Here is a 25,701-nt window from a genome sequence, read left to right as displayed (position 1 = left end):
TGTTATTTGCCTTTATGTACAAGGGTTTCTATTAATTTATTTGATATCTCAATAAAATAATTTTTTCTACCAGACAAGAACTGTTTGAATAAATGAGATTTTCAGTTTAATTGTGAAGTCTTTATTTTTTTTTTTTATACACATCTACATATTTACAGGTATTTTGTTTCTCTCCCCTTAGATGTGGGGAACGTACAAACACTACACACATAACTGACAACACAAAGCACCCCACACTTACACAAACTCAAAATATCACCACTTTCTCTCCATACCATCTTCACATCAATCGCAAATAGTAAATCAGTCGTCTCACTAACGCGCAAGTCAAAGCAACCCACACAAGTACACAGACATGGGCTACTGCATACATTCACTTCTCACAAAAGAACATACAGCTTCACTCAACACACGTCAGTAAAAATGGCCTCTCTCATGCTCGGATCCACACACAAGAGGCTCTCAGTCAGAATCATTACACTTTCGTTCCTCCTCATCTTTGTCATTCTCCAACTCCTCCATCATGTCCAGCTGGTAGCGTTCCCAGCTCCTCCTGCTGTACGAGTGCTCTTCACTCCAGAAACCTGGAGAGAGTGATGCATTTAATATATGATGACATCACAACAGACCAGAAGTCAAATCAACTGCAAATTATGCTTTCATAAGAAGCTATTTGCTTTGCTTCTTGATTTCTAAAAAAATGTATCTAAAAAAAAGGGCCTTAAAGAAACCAATATAAGAGCTTAGATGCATGACCTCCATAACGCTCTTCTGCATCACTGTCATCCTCGCTGCTCTCATCGGGGTAGTCATTTCTCCAGTTGGTTTCAGCATTCTCATCATCCTCATCTTCATACACGTCTTCCTCCCAGGCCACTTCATCAGGGACCTGAGTATTTGAAAAGAGGGCAAAAAGACCAATGAAATAAAAGTAAAAGCAAAGTTTATCATTAGAACTTATTAAAACTAAAATATTAAAACTCTTTATTTATATATATATAAAAAAAAAAAAAAAAAAAAAAAAAGGCATCTGTTAATTGAAACAATGCTGAAATAACCATTTCAATATTAGATGAAAAACAAACAAACAAAAAATATTAATGTTGCTTGCAAAGTAACAGAACTCACTTTAAGATGAAGCACTAAAATCACTAACTGGAAATAAACTAAATATAAACTAAAACTAAATTTTAAATAGAAAATTAGAATTTTAATAAATAATAATAATGACAAGATACATGATCTTAATAAAAATTCAACTAAAGCTGAAAATATAACATGGTAATACAAAAATAATAACACTGCAACTAACCAGGTCTCCCTCTTGTGTGTATGGTCTGACAGACAGAATGTCTTGGATCCAGCCTGGTGTGACCGTCTCCTGGTAGTACAAGTCATACACATAATCATCCTCTTTCTCTCGATGTTCAGTACCGAGCCCGGCTCCCGACACGCTCAGCTTCTCACGAATCATCTTCACAGAATTACAAAGGATTGTCTCTGGGTCAGACATAGTCTGGGGGAAAACAACAAGTACATTAAGTCAATTTGCTTTTGAAGACAAATGTAAATTGTGCATACATATTTCCTCCATGAGTTGGAGTGATTGGTAAACAAACTTAGTAAAAATTTACATTCAATATATAAAAAGTGTTCAAGATGATTTCTGCATAATGTTGCCTGAGGAAACTTTTTTTTGGCTTTACCTTAACAGGCATTTTGACATCCTCCTCCTCATGCACAATATCAAAGACTTGCACTTCTCCCAAAGAGAGGCCTTCACCGCTCTCTGATTGGTTGTCATTGCTCTCCTCTTCTACTCTTGCAGGAGTGGGCTCTGTCTGCAGTCCGGCCCGGTGGCTGGACAGGATCCGGTACCGTTCCTCTTGCCTGGTGCTCCATTTGACACTGCGCAGATCACCCATGATCCTCTGAGTGCTTCCTTGTGATGGCCGCAAGGCATGATGGGCCAGACGTGGGCGAGCCAGAGCCTCGCGGACATGTGGCTGTACCGGAGCATCCTGTAAAGAGAATTGATACATACATTAGACTTCAATAGCAAATGACAATAAAACAGACAATTATGGTCATAGAGATTTAACCACAGCTGATGTTTGATTTTGACAATTATTTTGATCAGGAGTCTAATTATTTACACATTATATCTATCCATACATCATTTACTACATAAATCTATAAATCCATGGTCTTCAATGGGACTGTACGACACATCAAGTATACCACCAATAATTTAACTATAGCATACACTGTAGTTCTTTTTTTAAAGCAGACGTGAACAACAAGTGATACAGTACAAACACACTTTAAAAGAGCATCTGGACAAAAGTCGAGCAAGAGATTTTTTAACAGGCGTTTTGACATGTGCGCTCGCGAGTCGTGACGTAATTACGCGTCATCATGACCACCGAAAACAATACAGCGCGTTTCCCCTGAGGTTCAGACATTAGTTACCTGCGACACCACGGTGGCCACCAGTTTGAACACGGAGTTCTCTATCTTGGGTTCCTGTGGCTCTGGTTCACTCTCCTCGCTGGGCTGAGCCGCCGTGGCCTCCGGACGGATCCGCTTACAGGCCAGCAGCAGCGCGTCCGCCGGGTCAGTGCCTCTCTTCCTCTTCACCCGCAGGATGGTCGTGCTCGGGTCCATTTTGCCAATGACGCGTCTACTGTGTCACCAGAGAGTGATTTCAGATGACAGACAAATGAGTACACGAGCCTGCCAGTGACAAAAACAACCTGCGATGTAGCCTTTCTTTCTTCCTTTTCACTCGTTTTTCTCCTTTGACGGTTATCTCTGTATTGACCGTCTTATTCTGGAACAGTAGCGCCACGCTGCGGCGTGGAGTCTCTTTAACGTTACATGCTTCCCCATATTGTTGCAATTAACCGCCTGCAGAGGTCGCGGTTTAATTTGGTTTGATTAAAGATTGGCGAAAAGAGGCCACTTAAAATCCTTGGATCAGCTACTGTTTTGTTTATTATAGACCATGGATTTTTTTTAAAAACAACTTAGCTGAGCAACTTAACATAATATTTTCTCACAGTGACTTTTCTGTCCCTTTGGAACTTGGGTTAATTAAAATCCCATAAGGTTTATTAAAGTATATGCCCATATTATAGGCCTTATAGATTTAAACATTGGAATAAAATTATTTTAAAACGAAAACATTTTTACATCATGATATAGACTACATTCTATTATGTTTGATTTATAAAATCAAAATTAACCTGCTGCTATGTAACCTTTTCCAAGAAAAGTAAAAAAAAATGTATTACACTACAACGTTAAACAAACAAACAAAAAAAGTTATAATAAATTATATGAGAATTCACCTGGCTGAACAAGACCATAACCACATCTTTATGACTGTGAGTTGTATAGTTTGATAAAACACACTTTGAAGTAGTCATGCCTTAATTGAAGAATCAGCCATAGCTGAAATTGTGTAGTTTTAAGGTAGAGCGCATACATATTTACAGTATAAACTGCTATAATAATCTACTACAATTCACTAAAAATGAATGTACTACGAGGGAATGTGCTATGTTTAGTATAATCCTGAGTTTGTAAATTATTATATCGCACTTTTTTTGCCCCCTTTTTATTCTGTGGCATTAAAATCGATTGAGACCGTACTGCATGGGCTCTCGAAGATCAATAAAAGAAACACTTCTGTGTGAATGTGCTCACACCCCCATCCCCCGACACACACAGAATCATGGAGAGAGACAGAAAAGGCTCTCTTTCACACACACGCGCGCGCACTCGCTCTATTGCACACATCTTCTGTTGAAGCGCTCACAAGCGCGAATCCACTGACGAAGTGCGGATGAAAATGAGAGGCACACTCGTGTTCGAGTAAACGCGTGTTTTTGAGTCGGACCCTAAACTCTGAACGGATCACCATGGGAGCTGTTTGGACTGCACGGCTCCTCTGTTTGTTTTTGCTCTTGTTAAATACTCGCCAAAGCGCCGCAGTTCCTCACAACACTGGTAAGAGTCTTCACTTTTGTTACGCGCGATGCTCTACACACGCAATTTCAATGTGCACGCTTTTTTTGCGACTTGTTTACCTCCCTTTTTTTGATTTCTTTTTTTCTTTTTTACTTTTCTGTCAAAACTAAACAGCTATTTTAACACTTATTAATATTTTTTCCTGTCATTTAATCTATTTTGAGTATCAGGTTATATTACAGTGTCCCTGTTTACGCACTCTAATTACTACCATCACAACAGTAGTGACGTTTATTTACAATAGTGAAGTTTTGCAGTTCATTAGTAATCCGCGGTGTAAAGTCAGCAGTGTTTACAGTAAAGTCTCGTGTTGTATTTTTGTGATGCACAGATTCAGATCAGTGTGCAGACGGCAGCGATGCCTGTCACATTGATGCTATTTGTCAAAATACCCCAACTTCATACAAGTGCACTTGTAAAACAGGATTTAAAGGGGACGGGAAACATTGTGAAGGTAACAGCTCCCTTTCACTTCATTTAAACAGACTCGGGACTACCCTGTAGTCTGGAAAACCTCACTTTTTAAATTATTGTATACAAGCACTGTACACATAGTATGGAATTTCAGTTGTTTATTCTTTAGTAGTTTTTAGTTCATCTTTACTTTCTTTCAGAAAAGTGTTTTGCTGTTGTATTTAAAGGGCAATGCCCACATAATGCAGAAATTGCAAACATTTGTCAGCCTTGATTTCTTTTCCATTTCCTAGACATTGATGAATGTGATCTGGAATACAATGGCGGCTGTGTACACGAATGTAACAACATACCCGGCAATTACCGCTGTACTTGCCTTGATGGGTTTCATTTGGCACATGATGGACACAACTGTCTCGGTAAGTACAAATTCATGAAGAAATCACGTAAACATGTGCGAGAGGTGAAAGTTAATGATGGTATGGGATGAGTTACTCCCACAACATACTACAAGTGTTTTGAAACAGAATTCCCTCACTTCCACTTAGTATATTTGTACAGGCAAGTATCCACATAACCAAATCTGATCAAATGTTTGTGGAAATGTGCTGTTTTGTGATGCCATTATCAGTGATTTAACACACTCTGTCTCTAGATGTGGATGAATGTATCTTCAACAATGGTGGCTGTCAGCATGTATGTGTCAACACCATGGGAAGCTATGAGTGCCGCTGCAAGGAAGGCTTTTTCCTGAGTGACAATCAACACACATGCATCCATCGCTCCGTGGGTGAGCTACTGACTTTAACAAACCTTTAATGGCTCAATGTCTAACATGTTCCCCATCATACTGAATGATCAATATATAACAGGGTCATCATGCATCCTCTCTTTTTCCCTGCTTGGACTTATAAAATGTCTTTTTTTTTTTTTTTTATTGTTTTCATACTTGCAGAAGGTAATGACTGAAATGTAACTTAGCTTGTGGTACCAAAAGCTTAAATGCTTTGTACATAATCGACCAGTCGTGGCATGTGAGAAGATGGGATCTACATAGAATGGTTAAAGCATTGCAAATACATGTATTTTTGACCCTTTTGAAAGCCTGACCAGGACATGTCAGGGAAAAAGACACCATATGGTCTTGGTTCATGAGTGGCCAGTCAGGTCGTGATGGATATTTTTCTGAACTTGGATGTCAAAAGTGCATCAAGAAAGGCTTGTTTTGTGTATTTGCAGAGGTGTCAGTGTGCTAAGTCAGGGGTAAGTGCAAAGGAAAGCCAACCTAATTTCTAAATGTTCTCACATAAGATCATGATTGACAGCACAATGGCGAATGACAGCTTTTAAGTTGGGTTCCCTCTCCGGGGCATTATCTATAGCCTTTCAGTTCCTAAGGGCCCCATGCTGTGGGAAAGGGAGCCCCATGTTCAGAGGAACAAAACAAGTTAATAACTGCAACACTCAGGGCTTTGTGGCCTGTGTCATAGATGAGAATAAAAAACCTTTTTATGTGTCTGTAGCTTCTCAGCTGCGAGTATTGTTTTCTCCTCGGTAAATTGAGCTAAGGTTTGCAAGGCTTTCCACCCCATTTGCTTTCTCTGGGTAAACTTGCTAAATCCTATCAGCACATCCACTGAGCTGCAGAGTGAATGGGAGGAAACCGGCCCTCTACACTGACCCATAGACCCGCTATTGATGTCAGGTCAGGCTGGGTGGAATTAAATGGTGTTGAATTTGAAAAGAATTGTAACAACAGGTACCCCAAGGGGTTTGGATATTTTTTCCCTATCTGATAAGAAACTACTCTGATCATTTTTGTTATTCCTAGAAACTAATTAGCAATGGAAAGATTAACTAATGTGTCCATTAACTTAAGTAGGGATGTAAAGTCCATTATGTAGCTGAAACAATTACTAAGAAAAACCACAGAGCTGCATAGGGTTTATGTCTTAACTGGCGTGGAATGTTCATCAAATCAATTTGTTTTCCTTATATTATTATTATTATATTTATTTTCTTACAATAGGTTTTGTTTGGTTGTCAAAATGTTATTATTTTATTACGTAACCACCTTATTTTTCATTGAAGAGCGGGTTATTCGTACATTTTATGGGATTGGCTTCCAGTGTCATTCACTTCCAACTATTTTAGCTGTACAATACAGCTAGTTTTTCTTGATATTGCAAACTAGTGTGTCTTAGAATAACATTTAATGTATTATTTTAATTATGAACACACTGGTTTGTAGTACAAATAGTTTTACAATTTACTACACTTTTTTTATTCTTCTCATTATTTCCATAGAGCAACTAATGAACCGTAAGTCTTACACATTCACAGAATTTTTCTGCAATGAAAAAAAGGTGGATAGCCTATAAAACAAAAAGAGCACCATTTAATTTTAAAGGGATGGTTCAACCAAAAATAACAATTAAAAATGCTCACCTTCATGTTGTTCCAAAAATGTATGACATTCTTTCATAAAAAAAGAAGATATTTTGAGGCATGTCTCAGTGTTTTTTACCTATTTATTTGTCCAAACATTGAAAGGCAATGGTCGCCAAGACTAATTTGGTTACCAGCATTCTTCAAAATATCTTCTTTTGTGTTCCACAGAAGAAAGAAAGTCATAAAAGTTTGGACTGACATGATGGTGAGTAAATAATAACAGAATTATTTTTGGGATAACTATCCTGTTATTATGTTTTTAAAGGAACATTCAGTTTAATACAAACCGATGGTTGAGTCAGATTTATTTTCTGTGGTAATCAACGGCATGCCACAGTTTCTGCAGACAATGCCGATTCCGCAATGTTTCTTCAAAGTATCAATACGTTTATGCAATACCGAAAAGAAGCATTTCAGGCTCTCTGATTGTATCTCTTCTTCACAGAAGGCCTGAGCTGTATGAATAAAGAACACGGCTGTGCTCACATCTGTAAGGAAACACCCAAAGGTGGCGTGGCCTGTGAGTGCCGGCCAGGTTTCGAGCTGGCCAAGAACCAGCGGGGCTGCATCTGTACGTGTGAATGCCATTTCTGACCCACCATTAAGCTGAGAAATACCACATGACGACTCGCCGGAGCTGTTGATGTGATGCTGTTTGTGTGTGTTCTGTTGCATAGTGACCTGTAACCATGGCAACGGGGGCTGCCAGCACATCTGTGAGGACACCGAGCAGGGGCCCATCTGCAGGTGTCACGTCAGGTACACCCTGCACACAGATGGCAGGACCTGTGTAGGTAAGGCTGCTTTACTACTTTTAAAGCTTTTGTCCCCACCCACTTCTCCGGCTAGTGTTTCTGATGATCTCTTGGCAAGTATTTTAAAATGATCTATAATTTATCTACTTATGTGCAAAGGTGGTGATAGAGATCTCTCATTCAGACACAAACACACGCTTTATCTGATAATGAGGAAGTACAGCTGGAGCCTGCAGGCTGTGTGTGTGTGGGGTCTGCATTTATCGTCGTCTCTCACTGTGTTCTGTCAGCATCGTCCGTGATTTCGCTCCTGAATCTTCTTGATTGTCCTGAAGCATAGAACATGACGATCTTTATTTATCTTGCGAACACTACAACACAGCGCCACAGTGGTTAGGACAGAGTCATTCAGTCAGGGAGGTCTCTTCACCCGGGATTGGTAGCTGTTGTAGTTGTTTTTGGTTTATGAAAAGGTGTACTTATCGGTGTGGTTGCTTTTTAGGTCAGATTGCACTGTGTGATGATGCCAGAGAAAAAAACATCGCGGCAAAATGTGATAAACAGTCTCCTGTTTAAGATGCAGCTGATAACCACTCCTCTACTGTATATATGAATGTTTTCATTTAGTGGACACGTTCATTCAAAACAAGTTTCAAATAAGCCAACAATATTTGTAATATTTATCTATTTATAGAATAATTTCTATTATATACTTTATGTATATATTTTACCACTAGTGTTTAAAAGGATGGGCTCAGAAGATTTTTTTAGTGTTTAATTTTTTTTATTATTATAATTTGAAAGTCTCTTATGCTCACTAAGAATCAGAAATACAGTAATATTATTAAAATTTGTGGCAACTGTTTTCAATTGAATTTTCTGCTATGCTGATTTGGTGCTCAAGTAACATTTCCTGTTGTTATGAATGGGAAAAACCATGCTTATATGTGACCCTGGACCACAAAATCAGTCATAAGGGTCTTTTATAATAACAAATAAATAAGCTTTCCATTGATGTATGGCTTGTTAGGATAGGACAATATTCGGCCGAGATACAACCATTTGAAAATCTGAAATCTGAGGGTGCAAAAATAAATAAATAAATAGAAATCTCAAAATATTGAGAAAATCTACTTTAAACTTGTCCAAATGAGACTCTTAGCAATGCATACTACTTAATAATGCATTAATAAGTTTTGATATATTTATGGTAGACAAAATATCTTCATGCAACAGCGTCTTTTCTTAATCTCCTAATGATTTTTGGCATAAAAGAAAAATCGACAGAAGAAAAATTTTAACCCATAGATTGTATTGTTGACTATTGCTATAAATATACCCATGTGACTTATGACTGCGTTTGTGGTCCAGAGTCACATATGTAAAATATTGATTATATGTAGTAGGTAGTATTAGTATTTTGTTTAAAAACTACATCTGTGCATCTGGCTCTGATTTTTTTTCTTGATCTGACACTTTAAAAGAACTTTCGTTGGTGTAAATTAAAATAATCCGATTGAGTATTCAATTTTTACATGTCAACAAAGCATTTCTTAGGTGACCTGGCAATGTAACTTTTTTAGCAGCGCGGAAGGTATATATTGTTCTCATGCTCTGTTGTCTGTCTTTTTTAGAAAGGGATGAAACGGCCCCCACCACCCCTGATCACAATGCCACGTCCTTGGCCGAGGTAGACAAACGAGTTAAGCGTCGACTGCTTATGGGTAAAATCCTACCAATAACAATCCATACATAATCAAATCAATTCAAAGTATGCAGTTTCATCAAGATAAATAGGGTTAAATATATCAGTTCTTATAGAGAAAACCAAGAAGTGTTGTGTTAACCTATAGTGCATATATTTAGAAGCGTATACCCCGGCCAGGCTAAGCATTCCACAGTCTTTTAGGTAAACTGTGAAATGACTGGAGACCCACACTTCACCACCTCTGATTTCTCCCTTGTAAAATATGTCCTGGTTATAGAGTGGTACATTTCACATGTTATTCTCTCATGCAGAGAGAGACAGGGACTGGGGATGTTTATCGTACAGTGTTGAGTGTTGTATTTGTCTCTGCCAAGTACCAATTCATATTTACACAGAACGCTGCATATGGCCTCTTTGTCCTTGGCCTTCTACATGTGTGGAGTGTGATGTAGCATATAGACTTCCTAGCACAGACTGTTAAAATATTAATAAACTGATTGATCTTGCAGTGACTGATTTACATTATTGATCAACCTGAGGCTTTCTCTTTCAGTCCTGCCTTTTCTAACTTGTCGTGTTTTTCTTTCTTATGCTCTTCAGAGACGTGTGCATTGAATAACGGAGGCTGTGATAGCACCTGTAAGGACACATCCACAGGTGTACGCTGCAGCTGCCCAGTAGGATTTACTCTTCAACCCGATGGCAAATCCTGCAATGGTATGAATCCGAATTTTTCCTTTATCCACATATTTCAGTTGCCTTTAGGCTAAATCTCACAAAAACATGTCCAATTCACAATTCACCTGACAATCAAAAGCAAACAATGTTTTGGGGTCGTTAAAATAATACTTTTATTCAAAGGGGGTGCATTAAATTGATCAAAAGTGACAGTAAATGTATCTCAGTTTCCACCACATCAGTACCAAATCAGCATATTAGAAACACTTCTGAAGAATCATGTGGCACTGGAGACTGGAGTAAACTTCAGCTTTGATTTTTCGTTTTTATTGGTAAAATATCCTTATTATGCATGAGAAATAAATAAAAAACTTACGGCCACAAACCTTTCAACAGTAGTTTTATATTATATTATATTATATTTTAGATTATATATTATATTATATATTATATTATATTATATTATATTATATTATATTATATTATATTATATTATATTATATTATGTTATGTCAAATAAGTAATCGTGATTAATTGCATCCAAAATAAAAGTTTTTGTTTATATAATATATGTGCGTGTATTGTGTATATTCATTATGTATATATACAAACACACATGCATGTAAATATTTTCAAAATATATACATGTATTTACATGTATATTCATATTTATATTATTTATAAATCTACATTAACATAACATATTTTTTAAATATATACATGCATGTGTGTGTATATTTGTATATTAATAATAAATATACATAGTACACACACATATATTTTGTAATCAAACACTTTTATTTTGAATGTGATTAATCACAATTAATAATTTGATTTGATTTAAAATAAAATTTCAGCATTTAGCAGATGCTTTTATCCAAAGCGACTTACAGTGCATTCAGGCTAATATCTTTTACCTAACATGTACTCCCTGGGAATCGAACCCACAACCTTGTCCCTCCCCCCCTGCCCAGATTGGTTCAAACTGTCCCATATTAAACCAATAAGTAGTCTTCTGAACTACTGCTTAACATATTGCTTTGGAAAATGAATGAAAACAAAGTGAAAGTAAATTCTGTCATGAGTGCATGGATACAAACACACAATAAAAAATTCAACACAATAATTTTCTGAGAAAACTCTCAGAAAAAGCACAAAGAACACATGAGTTTTTTGACATAAAACAAATCAAAAACAAGGATGAAACAGTGGTACATATGTGATAAAGCACTGGAATATAGGTAATGGGTGGCTAGGCGATGTCCGGGCAAAATCGATTCTGACACAGATTACAGCCAACGGATCGATCATTTTTATTATGTATACTAAGTAAATCATTATATAATTATACAGTTCATAAAGATAGTTTGCACTGTATTGTTGAAGACAGTTTGTGCAATTGTTTTTACTATATGCTGCATAGTTTGTGTTTATTGTCCACTCAGATTGAAAATATATTTCTCAGAAGAAGAAAAAACTTGTTTTGTTTGGTTTTGTTATCATATATCACTCTTTCCATTTTCTTTACTCATTAAAATGTTTTTGTTAACGAAATAGGCCTGTTTTTCACTTAAAAGCATCGATAACAATAGTTAATAAATGGCTAACTTGCTTGGGGAATGGTATATGTAAACAGAATTTTAGTTTAGGAAGTGTAAAACACCCAGACACAACTTTCTAAAGAAAAATATCCAAACTTTAGGAGTTTCTGTTTGAGTACACAGTAAAAAACACCCAACTGTTGCTTGCATTTTTCTTAAAATTCTGTAATTTCATTAATTCCTAGAGAAAACGAAAGGAAAATTGAGACTTTAAATCAGTTAAACTTAAACTGTATGTTCTCCTATTTATAACTATATATGGCACTTGATGCTGACTGCTAGAATAACAAAGAAAAGTGCAGGTGTGTCAGTGCGCCACAAAAATGTTCTAGGTCTTTAAAGGGTTAAGCAATATATTATTTTGGGGGGTGGGGGGGGGGGTGTTGTTAATGTCACCGATAATAATCTTGACAAGTTTTGTGAGATTCACCCTATAGCTGATAAGTCCATCTATGTTCTACAGTGTGATTTGGTCCTTCTCTGTCTCTCAGACATCGATGAGTGTGAACTCCATAATGGTGGCTGTGACCACTACTGCAGGAACACCATTGGCAGCTTCGAATGTAACTGTCGAAAAGGCTTCAAACTGCTGACGGACGAGCGTTCGTGCCAGGGTAGGATGCTCTTCTTCTTCTATAGGTCCAACACAATGTAGAGAAGCAGCGTGGGGGTTGGTGTTAGTATCTGTGTTTGTAACTAAGCTTAAAGATAAGACAGGGGTGGGAGTCTCATGAAGGGTGCCAGTATCAACTTGCAAGATTCCTTTGAAGATCCTTAACATAGACTAAGAGTATTACTCTCAACCCTAAAAGAATATATTTTGTTTAAGCACACAGACACTTCCCTCTCCTGGATACAAGTCTTCTGAGAAAGCACCTTTCCCTGTTATTAATAAAAAGCCTTGATTGATTTCTTTCAAACTGAATATGGAGCCTTTGAACAGAAAATGAGAGTGTGCTTGATGTAGAAGCAGTGCAGTTTTCAATTTAAGCTAATTTTGTTTGATTATAGATATTGACGAGTGCTTTTTTGAGAGAACATGCGACCACACATGTGTCAACTCACCTGGTAGTTTCCAGTGTGTTTGCAACAAGGGCTACACTCTTTATGGGCTTGCCCATTGTGGAGGTAAGGTTAAAAACAGCTATTTAAAGATTCAAAAATGATAATAATAATAATCAGAATTATTACAGATGAAGTGCAACTAAATGACTTGTCGGTTCCTCCATTCTCAGACATAAACGAATGTAGTTTGAACAATGGAGGATGTGAGCACACCTGTGAAAACACCATGGGAAGCTTTGAGTGCCACTGTCATGCTGGTTACAGACTGCACTGGAACAAGAAAGACTGTATCGGTAAGATGAGCCTGAGTGATTCTGAATGCTGGGTTTCTATATCTGATGATGTTGGCTTAGATGGAAATCAGTTCTTCATCCCTGGGAGTTAAAAGCAGGAGATACTTTTGTGTTTTATGTTTGTGTTTCTCTATCTGGCTCTCTCTGTCTGTGCTATTACTGAACAAACAGATACCAGGTGCTATCTAACTCAAATCTCACATGTCGCGTTGTACATTCATATTCTCATCTCGAACACACTGCATTGTTGAGCTTTTGATCTGTCTTTCTAACTCATAACACGTCCACCTTCCTCTCAGCATGCATACCATAGCTTCAGATTTAAGCACTGTGATTTTCACATTCAGAAGCAGAGGACTCTGCACTAGTGAGGCCACCTGCCAGGCCCACTCTCAACTGCAGTAAGCAGGGAGGGGGTGAGCTCTGCTACCTGACCTGCCAGTCGCAGGTTCATATCAGTAGTGGTGAGTGTTACAACATTCAGAGCTCTTCCTTTTTCTACATGCCAGAGTTTGCTTGGAGCTTTTCTGACACCTTCACCTTCATCTGTAGGAGCTGAAGATTCATACACCGTGACCTGTGGCATGCCCTTGCCGTGCCACGCAGGAGGACAGTGGAAAGGGAATGGATCCTATTGCCCAGGTAAGTCAATGTGGATGTGTACTGGGTTTGAACTGTTCAAAGCAGTGTATACTGTTTACTTCAAAATACTATTTTGAATTTGCATCAAATTCAGTTTTATCCATTTCATGTTCTTTTATTGTTTTTATTCATTTTTATGTTCTAATATTTGTATTTTACATGAAAAAATTTATAATTTTAGTTTTAATATTTTTATTTAGCTTTAATATATTTATTATATATTTGTATATATTTTTTTTATTAATTTAGTGATTTTTGTACGTAAAGAGTTCACCCAAAAAGGACAATTCTGTCATTAATTACTCACCCTCATGTCATTCTAAAACCATAAAGTCCTTCGTTCATCTTCGGGAAAACAAATAAAGATATTTTTGATGAATTCCGAGAGCTTTCTGACCCTGCATAGACCCAAATAGTCCTGCCACATTCTTGGCACAAACAGGTAGTAAGGATATCGTTAAAATAGTCCATGTGACATCAGTTGTTCAAACACAATTTTATGAAGCTACGAGAATACTTTATTTGTGCAAAGAAAAAAAAAACTTGCACAAATAACATGCATGCATCGTGACACTCTCAATAATGGTGGAGAACTGTCCCTGGAGACAAGAAATCATTGTATAAAGTTGATATTTTGTTTGTTTTCTTGTAGCTTGTCCTTGTGATGAATATGATGAGTGTATAAGTCAGTGTTCCTTCCTGTTACAGGTTCTGGAATCAAAACCATTGCTACATTTAAATCTGGACAGGGGAAGTGCAATCTGAAGCGGAGTCAGGAAAATCTTGCACAGAGCTTTAAAACCGCCCTGTCAGGTACCGGTTTTCACTGAAAATAATAAATGCAGTTGACTACTAAAGCAGCAATTTGTTTGCACAGGCTTTAAGTCAAAGTCTGAAGTAAGCCCATTAATAAAACACTGTGACTTGACTACATTTGTCAAATTGTACAACCGAAACAGAAATCATTAGTTTTCTTTTTATTTGCCCTCTACGCAAGTAGTGCAATTAATGGAAATAAAAAGCAAGTGAGTGATGCAGCAAGCCAGACACAGAGATACTTATAATAAAACGAATACAAAAATAAAACTATATATTTCATCAGTTTGGTCTGAAAAGAGTCCCACACTCTTCAGTGAAAGACTATAACTTGTAATATTTTATTCCTTCTCCGCTCATATTTGATTCTTTCTGCATACTGGGAAGCAAAAGGGATGTAAGAAAATAAATTTGATTTCAGTTCTCAAAGAAAATAGGAGTTGAGCCTGCCTTTTCATTTCAGACCCTCTAATTCCATTAAGTCTTTAATATCTGTTTACTCAGATAAAAGAGCCACCGAGAATGTCCAGTTCAGCTTTGTTAGCCTGCACTGTGCCTCTTCAAGCAGACAGCAACGTAGTCGCCACGGGCGGAAGGCTGGCGAGGAGGAAGGATCCTCCATCACTGCCCAGTTTGAGCTGGATGTGAACCTGGAGGAGGTAACAGGTTGGTTTCGTGCACCGCATGTGTATGTTTCAGTAGAAACCTTAGGCCTCTCACTGCTTGCTTGCATCTCTCCCTCTTCCTGCTCCTGTCGCTGTTACTAAAACAAGCCAACAGGTGAAAGTATCTCCTGGTTTAAGATGGAAGTGGGTTCTATATTTAATAGTGGATAGTGTGCATTATGTACGAGATATGGTATCCATTGTTTCTCTCAGCAGAGGGCTGTGACCTGGCATGTGTTCGGCGGCGCTCTGAGAAGCGGCTTAGGAAGACTATCCGCACTCTTCGGAAGTCCATTAACCGGGAGCAGTTCCACCTGCACTTCGCTGGATCGGAGTATGAGCTGGCTAAGAAACTCGTCCGGCCCGCTGACCCACCAGACCACTGCGGCACCGGACAGATTCTGCTCGACAAAAAATGTGGTGAGTGCAAATACACGCACCCACTTACAGTTGCTCGAGGACTCGAAATATTTGTTAGGATTCACATATGTATTATATTATTTACTTTGCATGTTGGTTGTGCTCCAGGTCACTGATTATGTCTAGCTGGAATGAATCGGGTTATATCCGACAGTTTTTCAAATATTGTATACTGTAAAAGAGGATTTGGCATCAGAGCAGGCCAGATGACTGATGTATATTAGGTGTTATATAGTATAATATGGATGGTGTGAGAAAGTTGGCGTGAGTTTTATTCAAGAGGCAAGACTGGGAAACAGAAGGCTGCTGTTGGCTCTTATAGCTAAATGCCGTTCCAACCTCAAGACTGAAGCCGAGGACATGTTTTGTGTGACAGGCGTACTTCAGATCAGCTTGCTACAGCATATGTTCAACTTGGCATCCGTTTCCTTTAGCCTCTAGAATAAACATCTCAGAAGGACTGTATGTAAGGCACAGCTAACTCTTTGTCTGGAGGCCTCATTGTGTTGAACATTATCTCATTGCCTTCATTGTCTTCGACATAAGGCTCTTTCAAAGATGCCTTTTTAAGGTGACGGTACTGCTGAGGATGTTTGTCCTCTTTTATGATGGAAAGGTCCATTATCTTTTACAGGCTCAGTTTCAGCAGTGATGCAGACAATCAAAGGCTCTCTGCTTTTTTGAGGCTGTCAGTTGCTGTAAAGACTTCTTTGTAATTCATCTAAAGAAATATGAGATGGTTGGTGACAAGCAGTAAAATAGAAACCAATGCATAGTATGACTGTTTTGATAAAAAAAAAAAAATTGAGCATAAGAGATCTCTTTCAAAACATAAAAAAACCTTGCTCACTTTTGAATGTCAGTATTGCGGTCCAGATACCTGTCTCTATCTGTGTCTATCTGGGGAGTTTGCAAAAGACTCGGGGTGTGGGGTTTTGAGCTGTTTGATTTTGGGTTTCTCTTCACTGGAGAATGATAATGGAGGAAAATGAAGTAAGAAGACTGATGACCACTGACCAGCTCCCTCCTCATTGTTTTACAGATCACAAGTCCCACAAGTTTAACTTAACAGACCCTAGCTATACGTCTACATCTCATTTAACATGTTTGGAAAGCGACGCCAAGTGAAATTTACATGCTTGCCAATAAGTAATTAATTGAATCCATGCTGAATATGGGATTGTAAGTTTTGCTCTTTTCACTACAGCAGGCGTACAATTAAGGTACACAGAAGTGTAGTGTCCAAGTGCCAGCTTAAATCGAGCTCTAAAAAGAGTTATATTTTTTGCTCCCAGCTCTGGCCTCCCCCACTGGCTTGCCTCACTAAGTGCAGTTTAGTCTTTTCAGTTTGCCCACTCCATTGTAATTCCCAGTGGGGTTTGTTCAAGCTCCTGGAGTGGGTGGGGAAAATCTGTGCTTCAACACTTCTTCGCAGCTTTCCAGACCTGTCTTTGCTTTTTAAACCCTGAAGAGCGATCAGAACTTTCATGAAATGTTTTCTAGTTCACCCTGTCATTTTCACTCCTGAACTGCATGAATTTCTTTCTTCCGTTGAACGATATTTAGAGTTTTTGAATATCTCATTTTTTCCTCGCAGTTGATTTTAATGGTATGGGCAAAAATATTGTTCAGAATATCAGCTTTGTGTTCCACTGAAGAAACACGATTATCATTTTTGTGTAAAATGTCATGCTTACATACATTTTAACATGGATTGAACTTGTAATCCATTAGTTTTATATCACAAAAACACACAATGATGAACTCTACATGAACAGCAAAGCTAAACGGTCACAGAAGGAGGGTTTCGCATAAGTTTGCCCTCTCAGCTGCCGCTTTCCTCTCCTGTCCCTGAATGTGCTAAGTTATTGTTTGCTTGTTTGTTTTTGTAGGGGGGGTGTTTTAGCAGGCTGTTTATTCAAGCAAGCAGTTTAAGAGCCAAATTCCTCCTTAGGCAGGGCCACTCTGTGTGACCCCAGCCAGTGAGGGGCTCAAGAGAATTGACTTCAGCGACACCATGGGAATCAATTATCATCAGCAGTTCGGGCCCCTGCCTGATAGGCGCAGGGAGCGATTGGACTCCGCTGAATGGGGGGATTCACAATCCTGACCCCTTTTATTGGGTTCAGCTCCTTACCGCTGTGATACCATAGTGTTTGCCTATGTCATCAAATAGGCAAAAGCCGGGGGGACTTGAATAGAGGTGAAAGGTCCTTTAAACCTCTTTGGGACCATCAATTCGAGGATTCAATAGAATCATCACTTTGCATTTGAAAGGCTTCAAGGTTTTTTTCTCTTTCTCTCTCTCTCTCTCAGTCTTTTCCTCTCCTCTCTCTTACTCCGTCGCTCCGTCAAATAAAAGCTGCCCGGGACAATGTGACGGTGGCTCCTCATGGTCATTCAGGATTAACAAAAGAGAGTACAAAAAATGAACTGCTCTTGAGAGAATTACATTTTCCTCTTGGAAAATTGGGCAGTTTGCTGAGGCATACATAATTGTCATGCTGTTTAAGCCTTTGTGGAAATAGCCATCATTACCATAAAACCTCGGGAGTAAAAGGTTTGTCTAAATTCGCCTGAACACTGTCAGTTGGATGTTTGCACAGAGACACTGAGATGAAAGGAACGTTTCTAAATTGCCGTACTTACTCGGTTAAAGGACTGAACTGTACTGGTGCGTGGCTTATTTTAAGGCACAGTGTGTGCAAAACACTTTTGAAAGCGGGACTATAAATCAGAGCGGTTTATAAAGCGAACATTAAAAAGACTTTGTTCCGCTCCCTTTAATCAGACATCATAGGTTTAGGCGAGGTAATATTCCCTTTGAGCGTGTTCAGTAAGGTGAGGGATTGTGTATGTGTGTGAGGGCTGTTTGATGTGGGGGATCAGGCAGCTGTGGAAAGCCTCAGTTCTCTTATTTGTTTGAATTTTTGGCATAGCTGCATCAGGTCGATTTGCAGCGCCCCTTTGGCGGCTTAATGTGAGGCCCCTCGTTTGTGTTCCAAGTTTAGCCTCCGTTTCAGCTAATTTCGGACTTTTCTGTGTGCTAGTCAAATGCAGCGTTGGCACGTACTATGATGGAGAGCAGGGAAGGTGCTTTCTTTGCCCCCCTGGGACGTACCAAGATGAAGAGGGGCAGGTGTCATGTGACGTGTGCCCGGGACCCGAGGGCCGGGGAATCCCAAGAACCAAAGGGGCACGCAACATCTCAGAGTGTGGAGGTGAGACTTCACAAAGACATCTGTAGTCTTTCCACTATCACTGTCAAGAGCTTCTATGTTTGTCTGTCATTTAGTTTTAAATTCTGTTTATTGGTTCTACCAAGAAAAGGCCTGTTCACACCACGGATGATAACTATGAAGATAACTAAAACACTACCTATAATAGCATCTACAACAAAGCACAATAAATTTGTCTATTATAAATGTTAACTGGAGTTACATCATCACATACATTATATATTTGAAAAAAGGGTCAAGTTGTTGGCCTTTTCTTCAAGAAATAAAGGCTGTCCTGAATATTATGGAAGATAAAGCAGTTAGAGATGACAACAAAGATGGCATTCGACTGAAACTAGAGATGATCTTAACAATGTACATTTATGCCAATCACAGGCTTTTATAATATGTTAATATGTATATATAACATTAACTTAACATATTAAACTAATAATAATTACCTAATAATATAAAATAAATATTTGGTAATACGTTAGTACTGTCAAATGATTAATCGCAATCGCAAAGTTTTGTTTACATAATATATGTGTGTACTATGTATGTTTATTATGTATATATTAGGACTGGGCAAGTTAATGTGTTATTATCGTGTTAACGCATTAACTGATTAACGCCGACAATTATTTTCTCACGCGTTAATGCAGTTTTTTATTATTATGAAAGTCCATTGCTCACTTGCTCTGAATACACATACAGACAAATCATGGGCCACAGGAAGGGATGCTCTTGATCAAATTATTTAGGCTAAGCATCAACATTCACAAATCACTGTCCACTGTTATTTTTAACAGAAAAAATGAGCTTGTAATCATGACTTTTATAAGTTGGAAATAGAAAGTTTCCGATAGCACGTGAAGACACTCTCGTGCACAGAAGCACTCTCGCTCAACACAGTGAAGTGCATCTTTTTTTTTTTTACATTTGTTGTTTAGTTTTTTGAGTCTTATGGGATGCAGTAACACACATCCCTCTCACAATATATTACTTTACAGATCTATCGCTTTTGCTGCTCAGAAATATTCACGCAATTATGCAGCACGCATCAGAAGATCTGCACTCTGGTGCGGTTAGCGCTCACATTCACTGACCTAAATATAACTGAACCGCGCTCTTGCCCACCTCTTCCAGCCGAGCCAGGGACTGCTGAACGGAACGACCACACTAGTAAAACCAACCAGGCTTTGGGGTTCAAATGTGCCCTGACATGGTTAAAATTGCCTAATTGCCTAATTTATATTATATATATATATATATATTTTCTTAAATATATACTGTATGTGTGTGTATTTATATATACATAATAAATATACAAAGTACACACACACACACACATATTATGAAAACAACTTTTATTTTGGATGCGATTAATCATTTGACAGCACTAATAGAGACCAATTCTCACTATTAAGTAGTTGCTTATTAGCATGCATATTAATAAAATATTGGCTGTTTATTAGTACTTATAATGCACGTTTTCTGGATGACCATATTATACATCTGTAATTCTACCCAATACCTAAACTACCTTACTAACTATTAATAAGCAGTAAATTAGGAGTTTAAGGGAAACATCACAGTTAATGGTTTGTTAATGGCGACTGGGCCTTAAAATAAAGTGTGACTTAATATTTATTTATTTTTTAATTATTTAGCATCGTAATAATTATTATTAACATAATAACATTTTCTTAACAGAGAGTTTCCATTTTCTTCATTGTGTAAGATGTACCACATTCATTCATCCTATCATCCTATCATCCAAAGAAAGAGTATGAATCACATCCTGTTTTTTGTTTATGCAATAGGCAGGAAGCATACCTGTATTGATGGTAATCTCTCAGGCTCATGGCTAGTTGAGCTTGAGTGCTGGGAGGGGTCATTTCATGCAGTTCTGCAAATCTTCAACTGTCTGATTCATTCACACCAACAAAGAATTCCAGACCTGTCTTGTGTTTGGAGAAAAAAAGGCACCACCATTTTTTCTGCTTCTCAGACGCGCTCATCAAAGGCAGCTTACCATGCAGATGACATCTTCTGCTTTCTGCTGATAGACACAACTAAAGGGGCTGTTAGGGTCCATCTCAGTGGTAGCCAATTCAGTGTGGTCACTATAGGGATGAGAGGAGGCCAGCAGTTTATTAGATAATAAACTTGCATGACATCACTTGCAGTTTGCTTTCTTTGGAAGGCAATAAAGTGTTCAACTTGGTTTGTCTGGCATTTTCTTAACATTTTTCTGATCCTAGGTCAGTGTCGTCCTGGTCAGTTCTCCCATGATGGTTTTGTGCCCTGTGTGCCCTGCCCACAAGGCACCTATCAGCTTGAGGTCGGCCGAACTTCCTGCTTCCCATGTGGAGGAAGCCTCACAACCAAATATGATGGTTCTGTGTCCTTCCAAGACTGTGAGACTAAAGGTGAGAAGAATATGGCTATAATACAAGTCAGATTATAAAGCTGTTCAAAAGTTTGGGTACAGTAACTATTTACATTTACATTTTTTATGTATTTTGAAATTTAATTTATTCATGTGATGGCAAATATGAATCTTCTGCAGCAATTACTCAGTCCTCAGTGCCACATGACCTTTCAGATTTAATTCTAATATGCTGTTTTGGTGTTCAGAAACATTTCATTTATTATCAGTGTTTAAAACAATTGTGGCTATTAATATTTTGTGGACTCATGTGGATGCATTTTTTCAGCATTTATTTGAAATGGAAATCTTTTGTAAGATTATAAATGTCTTTACTGTCAATTTTTTGTCTTTCAAAAAAATTAATTCTGAATGACCCATTTTGACCAGAAGTGTAATTAATGAAGACATCTCTGCTAGGGGGAAAAAAACTGCCTGAACCAGCCTAAATTTGAAATTGTTTGCAACTCTTTTTAACTGATCAGACTGGGACAGTTTTATAAGCAGATTTAAAGAAGGTTATTATCTTTAAATGTATAATTCTTTTATATTTAATAGAATTTTAAGTACTGATTTTGGTGTCCCTACAGTTCAGTGCTCCCCAGGGCATTACTACAATACCAGCACCCACCGTTGCATTCGTTGTCCCATTGGAACCTATCAGATGGAGTTTGGCCAAAACTACTGCATTGCCTGCCCTGGAAACACTACTACTGATTTTGATGGATCCACAAACATTATGCAGTGTAAAAGTAAGAGCAATTCACAAAATGTTTATATTTGAGGCTCTTAAAAAAACAAAAAGCAAACAAACTCAGATTATTCTTTCAATTCAGCCTATCCTTTTCTCAAAAAAAAAAAGTTATCTGCATAGTCTAGCCTAAGTGGTTTAATTTGTTCCTGCCAGACAGACACTGTGGAGGAGAGCTGGGAGAATTCACCGGCTTTATCGAATCCCCCAACTACCCCGGCAACTACCCGGCCAACATCGAGTGCACCTGGACCATCACCCCTCCTCCCAAGCGCAGAATCCTCGTTGTGGTACCTGAGATCTACCTTCCTATGGAAGACGAGTGTGGGGACTATTTGGTCATGCGGAAGAGCTGTGAGTGTTGCAGGGCTGTGGTCTGGTATTGAATGCATTGGCTCAGCAGGGTGATTGTGAATACACATGTGAGGAGAGGGGGGGGGGAGCCGCATCGATGGGCTCATTAGGGCTCTCCTTCATCTCTTGGGGCTCGAATAAGCCACTGAAGAGGTCTTTAGAAGTTTCTTTACTGTTCCCACAGCTCTGCCCAATTCAGTGACGACTTATGAGACGTGCCAGACATATGAGCGACCCATTGCCTTCACCTCCCGTTCAAAGAAACTCTGGATCCAGTTCCGCTCCAATGAAGGAAACAGTGGAAAAGGCTTCCAAGTGCCGTATGTAACATATGATGGTGAGAATTGAATTGCTGACGTGTTTGTATTGTATGTTAAGTGTTGAAAGTATGTTGAGTATTTATATGCCGCCTATTGTGCATCTCTTAGAGGACTACCAGGAGCTCATTGAGGACATTGTTAGGGATGGAAGATTATATGCCTCTGAGAATCATCAAGAAATTCTTAAGGTATAGTGCATTATTTTGTCTTTCAAAGCAGCTTTTAAACAGGTTTAATTGTAACTTGGTTTTAAGTAATTAATGTGAGGCAAGCACTAAAATCGAGAGGTTTGCCGTTGCAGATCCCAGTAGGAAAAAAACAGACAATAGTGCCACCATGTGGAAGACGGGAAAATATATTGCACTGATGTTTTTTAATTGATTTAAAATGCTTTTATGTTTTCTAATTAACTTTACAGGACAAGAAGCTAATGAAGGCCCTGTTTGATGTCCTGGCTCATCCGCAAAACTTCTTCAACTACACTGCACAAGAGTCTAGAGAAATGTTTCCAAAATCATTTATCAAATTTCTCCGCTCCAAAGTTTTGAGATTCCTACGCCCCTGAATTATGTGAAATAATCTTCTATGGATTAAATATTTGGTGTTCCAGAGAAATTTTAAATGACTGACCTGGAACAAATATTTCCTGAATGTTCTTGGCCGCCTGCATACTTGCGGATTCAAGATGACTTCTTGGACCGATGAGATGAGAGCTCACAAGAAACTTTCCTAAATGCGTCATTGGAATTTATTCTCCTGAAAAAAAAGAACTGTTTTTCCAGTGAATGGATTTATTGCTGCCCTTCTAATAATTCTAAAATGAACTGCCACCTTTGAAGAAAATAATTCTTCATGTTTCATTCCTTTATTGCCCAGATGTGACTGTTACAAAAACATTTTCATTACAGCCTGAAGTATAGTCAGGAAAAAAGAAGAGCAACTAGATTGCTTGTTATCTATTTTAAGTCATTTCACGAAAATTGGCAAATTTTTCTGAAAATATGTTTGACCAGCTTATTTTGAAACTTCAGACAACTACCAAGTCATTTTTGCAAGTTTGAATGTGTTGTACATTATGTAAAAAAAATTGCATCAGCTCTCATGTTACTATATTGTATCTTTTTTTTTTTTTTGCATTGTAGCCTTCTTCAGTACATGACATATATGTATTCTTCATTTGTTTTCGAGTAAGAAACTGTAGATGTACACAGTATTTTTTCAGTGATACTGGTTAGACATTATGGTCATTTAATATATCACTTATCAGTTTCTCTGCATTCACTTCTATCACACTTCCTTCACCTAAACTGACTGTTGGATTAAGGGGCTCTTGATGTAGGATTGATTACTCATTGATGACATGCAGAGTAAATTAAATGTTTATATTTTATGGTTGTACATCTAACATGTAAATAAAGAAATACACTCAAAATGTCTTTGTTGTATCAAAAGCAATGCAATTGCAATAGCCTAGATCAGTGATTTACCACTGGGGGGTTTTGGACAAGTTAAACTTTTCTTTGTTAAACCACTAAAACAGAAATTATGGTTTAAGGCAAGACACCCCAGGTGTAATTTTTTTTTAAATTGATCTCACCATACCTCCTTAGTTGAATTAAGAATTGCAAACCGTTTCTAAAATGTTATGTTAAAATATGGAAATTCATATATTATCTATTTAAATATGCATTCATTTGCATACCGTTCCAGAACCGAAAGCTGAACATTGGATGAAGCCAGGTTCAAAATGTTTGTTTCATTTTGCTGGCATCTCTTTTTATTATTCCATAAAATGGATAAATAACTTTGCTTTATGAATAAAAAGTTGTGTAAAATGAGGCATATTAGAGTATATTTACAGGTGCTGGTCATATAATTATAATATCATCAAAAAGTTGATTTATTTCACTAATTCCATTCAAAAAGTGAAACTTGTATATTATATTCATTCATTACACACATTGATGATTATAACTGACAACTAAGGAAAATCCCAAATTCAGTATCTCAGAAAATTAGAATATAACTTAAGGCCAATACAAAGAAAGGATTTTTAGAAATCTTGACCAACTAAAAAGTATAAAAATGAAAAGTATGAGCGTGTACAGCACTCAATACTTAGTTGGGGCTCCTTTTGCCTGAATTACTGCAGCAATGCGGCGTGGCATGGAGTCGATCAGTCTGTGACACTGCTCAGGTGTTATGAGAGCCCAGGTTGCTCTGATAGTGGACTTCAGCTCCTCTGCATTCTCGGGTCTGGCATATCGCATCTTCCTCTTCCCAATACTCCATAGATTTTCTATGGGGTTAAGGTCAGACGAGTTTGCCGGCCAATTAAGAACAGGGATACCATGGTCCTTAAACCAGGTACTGGAAGCTTTGGCACTGTGTGCTGGGGCCAAGTCCTGTTGGAAAATGAAATCTGCATCTCCATAATGTTGGTCAGCAGCAGGAAGCATGAAGTGCTATAAAACTTCCTGGTATACAGCTGTGTTGACCTAGGACCTCAGAAAAAAACAGTGGACCAACACCAGCAGATGACATGGCACCGCAAACCATCACTGACTGTGGAAACTTTACACTGGACCTCAAGAAACGTGGATTGTGTGCATCTCCTCTCTTCCTCCAGACACTGGGACCCTGATATCCAAAGGAAATGCAACATTTACTTTCATCTGAGAACATAACTTTGGACCACTAAGCAGCAGTCCAGTCCTTTTTGAAGTGAGAAGCTTCTGACGCTGTTCAAGAGTGGCTTGACACAAGGAATGCGACAGCTGAAACCCATGTCTTGCATATGTCTGTGCGTAGTGGTTCTTGAAGCACTGACTCTAGCAGCAGTCTACTCTTTGTGAGTCTCCCCCCTATTTTTGAATGGGTTTTGTTTCACAATCCTCTCCAGGGTGTGGTTATCCCTATTGCTTGTACACTTTTTTTTATACCACATCTTTTCCTTCCCTTCACCTCTCTATTAATGTGCTTGGACACAGAGCTCTGTGAACAGCCAGCGTCTTTTGCAATGACCTTTTGTGTCTTGCCCTCCTTGTGCAAGGTGTCAATCGTCGTCTTTTGGACAATCTG

At 38.2% G+C, this 25,701-nt stretch overlaps 2 protein-coding genes across 10 annotated transcripts; one reads left to right on the top strand and one right to left on the bottom strand.

The window, feature by feature from the left end:
• Positions 1-98: 98 nt before the first annotated feature.
• slc7a6os (solute carrier family 7 member 6 opposite strand) lies at positions 99-2,823 on the bottom strand. Its single transcript, XM_052561479.1, has 5 exons — positions 2,473-2,823; positions 1,707-2,021; positions 1,313-1,516; positions 757-889; positions 99-584 (listed from the first exon to the last, which is right to left on the bottom strand). Exons 1-5 carry the CDS (start codon positions 2,665-2,667, stop codon positions 463-465), a joined length of 969 nt encoding a protein of 322 aa, XP_052417439.1. The 5' UTR covers positions 2,668-2,823; the 3' UTR covers positions 99-462.
• Positions 2,824-3,464: 641 nt separating this feature from the next.
• On the top strand, positions 3,465-24,056 carry scube2 (signal peptide, CUB domain, EGF-like 2). Of its 9 annotated transcripts, none has more exons than XM_052561469.1 (23): positions 3,466-4,014; positions 4,367-4,489; positions 4,743-4,868; positions 5,105-5,239; positions 7,346-7,471; positions 7,578-7,694; positions 9,290-9,379; positions 9,964-10,080; positions 12,134-12,256; positions 12,654-12,770; positions 12,878-13,000; positions 13,348-13,464; positions 13,553-13,642; positions 14,351-14,455; positions 14,963-15,124; positions 15,340-15,543; positions 18,594-18,764; positions 21,029-21,196; positions 21,786-21,947; positions 22,103-22,300; positions 22,485-22,637; positions 22,729-22,808; positions 23,039-24,056. In XM_052561469.1, exons 1-23 carry the CDS (start codon positions 3,927-3,929, stop codon positions 23,183-23,185), a joined length of 3,042 nt encoding a protein of 1,013 aa, XP_052417429.1. In that variant the 5' UTR covers positions 3,466-3,926; the 3' UTR covers positions 23,186-24,056. The 9 variants fall into 9 exon arrangements, with proteins under 9 accessions (XP_052417436.1, XP_052417429.1, XP_052417433.1 ...); XM_052561470.1 differs by having other exon boundaries at positions 3,467-4,014; positions 7,349-7,471; positions 15,337-15,543; XM_052561471.1 differs by having other exon boundaries at positions 3,467-4,014; positions 13,351-13,464; positions 15,337-15,543.
• Positions 24,057-25,701: the final 1,645 nt, after the last annotated feature.

Source organism: Carassius gibelio, chromosome B7, assembly GCF_023724105.1.
Source record: "Carassius gibelio isolate Cgi1373 ecotype wild population from Czech Republic chromosome B7, carGib1.2-hapl.c, whole genome shotgun sequence".
NCBI classification, from domain to species: Eukaryota; Metazoa; Chordata; class Actinopteri; order Cypriniformes; family Cyprinidae; genus Carassius; species Carassius gibelio.
The sequence above is the reverse complement of the archived record's forward strand: the minus strand, read 5'-3'. Positions and strand labels throughout refer to the sequence as shown.

Coding starts and splice junctions, on each gene's coding strand:
- slc7a6os (XM_052561479.1), bottom strand. CDS start 2,667: ATGGACCCGAGCACGACCATCCTGCGGGTGAAGAGGAAGAGAGGCACT. Junction 890..1,312: donor ACACACAAGAGGGAGACCTG/GTTAGTTGCAGT, acceptor TCAAATACTCAG/GTCCCTGATGAAGTGGCCTG. Junction 585..756: donor TGCAGAAGAGCGTTATGGAG/GTCATGCATCTA, acceptor CACTCTCTCCAG/GTTTCTGGAGTGAAGAGCAC.
- scube2 (XM_052561468.1), top strand. CDS start 3,927: ATGGGAGCTGTTTGGACTGCACGGCTCCTCTGTTTGTTTTTGCTCTTG. Junction 22,301..22,484: donor TTTGGTCATGCGGAAGAGCT/GTGAGTGTTGCA, acceptor CTGTTCCCACAG/CTCTGCCCAATTCAGTGACG. Junction 22,638..22,728: donor GCCGTATGTAACATATGATG/GTGAGAATTGAA, acceptor TGCATCTCTTAG/AGGACTACCAGGAGCTCATT.